The 3,588-nt window shown below is 40.0% G+C and overlaps 1 protein-coding gene across 1 annotated transcript; it reads right to left on the bottom strand.

Annotated features, from left to right (window-relative positions):
* Positions 1-690: 690 nt before the first annotated feature.
* On the bottom strand, positions 691-3,424 carry LOC121753838. The gene is made up of 3 exons (XM_042149098.1): positions 3,134-3,424; positions 1,050-3,051; positions 691-964 (listed from the first exon to the last, which is right to left on the bottom strand). Exons 1-2 carry the CDS (start codon positions 3,309-3,311, stop codon positions 1,208-1,210), a joined length of 2,022 nt encoding a protein of 673 aa, XP_042005032.1. The 5' UTR covers positions 3,312-3,424; the 3' UTR covers positions 691-964; positions 1,050-1,207.
* Positions 3,425-3,588: the final 164 nt, after the last annotated feature.

The following is a 3,588-nucleotide window of genomic DNA, read 5'->3' as shown; positions in this document are numbered from 1 at the left end:
TCATATTTGTGTTGGATGTGTAGAAATTAATTACGAGTACTACGTAATTGGTAAATTCAATTAGTAAATCTTGTGGGACACCTAATTTATATGTGATTTAGATTTAAATGGTTAATCTTTATTTAAATATTCTTACATCATATAACTTTGACCTCTCCCCAAAAAAGTAATTCTCTGATTATTAATTAATCACTTATCACTTAATTAATAAATGTTTGCTTAATTTATCCAGATTCACAATTTTTTTTACTGTAACATGTTATTTCCGATTTAGAATGACAAATTTTTGGAAATAAATGACTTTTGTAATTAGTAATGTTCCAAAATTAACTTAGTCTAGATATCAAATGATATTTTTAGAAATATGATGATACTACAATCAGAAGAATATTGCAAGGAAATATAAAGTATTTTACATCATACTATGTGGAACTCTTGTTTTCTTTTATTGGAATGTACTAGTACTTGTTTGATGTTTCTACCAAGCAAAGAAAGATACTTCCTCCTCCCATAAAAAAAGGGATTCAGGGGATGCATAAATTCTAGTGTGAAGTTGGTAAATAGAAGAGATATAAACAAAGGCTGATTAGAGAGTGAGAACGAAACCCACCTCATAACAGAGAAAAAACTTGCCAAAAATAGAAGTAAATCAATTTTGTGGAACGGATTAAAATAGAAAAAGAAGATTACTTTTATGAAACATACGGAATAATATAAATGTAGCCAACTTGAAAATAGTAGACTTAGACTATATGGTCTAATTCACAGTACAAAGGCATTACTTTGAAACTAGACTATTTCTGTTTTCACATCAGAGATGTGTTGCACAACACTGCTACTTCTCTACAATTCTATTTATACTTCTACTTGTATTTCTACTTCTAATGCAGAACACTTAGGTGACCTTCTTCCTAATCCGGCTGGATCGCCTAACCGGAGTCATTATCTCCTCCTCTCCATAGCCCTGCATACATCAAAACCACTTTAGTTTTTCATTTTTCATAACAACAATGAATGAAGATAGAAGAATAACGTTTTGTGACACTCACATTAGCCTTGGGGGGAATCCTCTCATAAGTGGTGAAGCTTCCATAAGAAGGCGACCCCGAGGATGAAGCCAACGATTCCCTCTTCGAATACCTTCTAGCCTTCCTCTCCGAGCTCACTACTTCGCCTCCTCCACCACTCCTCTCATGATAGCTGCTGCTCATTTCCGTTTGCCAACTCTCTGAATAATATTCCTCCTCTTGCTCCATAGCCTCAGTGTTGCTGCTTTTAGCAACCCCTTCATCCCGTTGTTGCTCTCAACTGGCACGACTTGCTCCACTTGCACAACGTTAGGTGAGGAGCCGGGAAACCTCTTGTACACTAAGACCGCAACTCCAACCACACCTGCCAACAAAAAAGTAATTGCCAACGCTATAACACTTGATTCCATCTCAACATTATCAGAAGCTACAACGTTGATGTCAACTTGTGATTTCTCCATTTCCATTTCAGCTTCCACTTCAGTTTCTTGATTTTGAGGATCAGCAGATGATTGATCCATGTCTGTATGAATCTGGATATTTTGCATAGATTCAGATTCCATGTGAGCAGAATCAGGAGAAGTTTCTATTGCAGTTTCCACATCAGTTTCTTGATTGAGAGAAACAGGAGCTGATTGATCCATCTCTGTTTGAATCACAGTATCAGAAGCAGTTTCTGCAATGGTTTCATCAATTTCCTTCTCAGTGTAATCATCCCAGTCAGCTGATTGATCCATCTCTTCAAATGCATCAATTTCAGCTTCAAGATCAATCTCCTCATCTGCATAGGCTTCATCTTCCATTTCACTGTCCAAATCCTCTTCAAACTCGTCCTCTTCAACGCTCTCCACTTGTTTCAGAAAATATGCCTCCTTCCAAGCATTCTCTTGCAGATCAGACAGGTTCATGAACTGCACGGGAGCTTGTTTCTCGCCTTCAACCAGCTCGTTAGCTAGCTTGAACACTAGAGCTGCAGAACTAGCCGCTACACAGCCTAGACTCGACCTTGCAGAGGCAACAACAGCTCTTGATTGCTCGTACAAGCTGCTACAACTCAAATCAGACAAGCTCGGGTCCTTAATGAACAACAACGACTCATCAAATGAAGGAGTGCTCGTCACAGAAACCGACGCACCAGCTGCTACCAACAATACAAGAACCATAGTGAAAAAACACTTCAATCTAGCCACCCTCCTCGGCTTCTTTCCATCACTCCCAACCAATTCCTCCTTCAAGATTTCATCAGCTGGAGCTGTACGAACCGGCAATGCCAAAGAAGGCAGCTCAGACACATGATCAATTGCCTTCTTCCCATCACTCCCAACAAGTTCCTCCTCCAAGATTTGATCAGCCGGAGCTGTAACAATTGGCAATACCAAAGAAGGCGAGTCTAAGACATGATCAACAGCTTCCATCTCTTCATCCAATCCAACCACCATATCAGCTGAGGCCTCATCAGAGTCTGAAGAGCCCACGGACAACATCTCTGCCATTAGGCTATATTCAAATTCATCCGAATCCATCCCCTTTTCCTTGTTCAAGAGCATCTCAACTATGGGATTTGGCTTGTAACGAATAAACTGAGGCCTCGGAGACAAGTAGTTGGTTTTCGGATCATAAGGCGGGAGACACGGATCAACATCAATGGGAGACTGAACAACCTTCGACTCCACTCCCACACCATCAGAATCAGTAATCACTGATTCATCCGAAAAAGTCACCTTCTTGCAAGGCTTCGAAACCGGATGAGTCTCAACAACAGAAGCTGACATATTCTCATTAGAGAAAAACATGGCCTTTCCATCTGAGAACGAGATGGAGGTCCGAACAGGCTCGTTCCTATCCACCAAAACCTTCTTCCTCGGCGAAGGAGTGAACTTCGAGGCCGCAGAAATCGTGGGCGCGATGAAATTCTTGCAACCCTTCGCCGGAGATTGCAATTTCGAAGCTTTCAAAATGCAGTCTTTTTCACCATTCTCTTTCTCTTCGCAATCTCTATCCACACATCTTCTTCCCCCAAATTCTGCCAAAAGCAATCGAAATCACTCAAGTTTGAATCTTGAATCAAGAATCAAGAATCAAGAATGTGTGAGAGAAATGAATACCTGAAGGGCTATTAGCAGGTGTGAACGGATCGAGGCGTCTCTGATTAATGAGAGGCGAGGGTTTGTTGGTAGCAGTGAAGCTTCTGCGAATTGTTGAATTGGTTTCGGGGTTTCTTGGATTTGGATTAATGGGTTTGGAAGAGAGTGGAGAGAGGGAACTGTTGGAATGAGCCGCCATTGATGAGAGCGATTTTTTTGTTTTTAGAGAGAAGTGAAAACTGAGAATATGGATATTGATTGATGAGGATTTATTTTCTGGGTTTAATTAGATATTATTTGAAGGAGATTGAGAGTAATTTCGATTTGAAGGAGATGGTGTAACGGCTAGTGCTTGAAAGGGCAATGTTAATTCAAATGAATTGATGATTTGACCGTTACGGGAGGAAGAAAAATGGTGAGAGCAATTTTTTTTTGGCTTATTTGTTTTGTAGTGAGATTGTTATGAAATTTAATAT

The sequence above is a fragment of the Salvia splendens genome, chromosome 11, assembly GCF_004379255.2.
Source record: "Salvia splendens isolate huo1 chromosome 11, SspV2, whole genome shotgun sequence".
NCBI lineage: Eukaryota > Viridiplantae > Streptophyta > Magnoliopsida > Lamiales > Lamiaceae > Salvia > Salvia splendens.
The sequence above is the reverse complement of the archived record's forward strand: the minus strand, read 5'-3'. Positions and strand labels throughout refer to the sequence as shown.

Bases quoted from the DNA above. Each gene is read 5' to 3' on its own strand.
- LOC121753838 (XM_042149098.1), bottom strand. From the start codon at position 3,311: ATGGCGGCTCATTCCAACAGTTCCCTCTCTCCACTCTCTTCCAAACCC. The intron at 3,052-3,133 runs GTATTCATTTCT...TGCTTTTGGCAG, and splicing joins ACCTGCTAATAGCCCTTCAG to AATTTGGGGGAAGAAGATGT.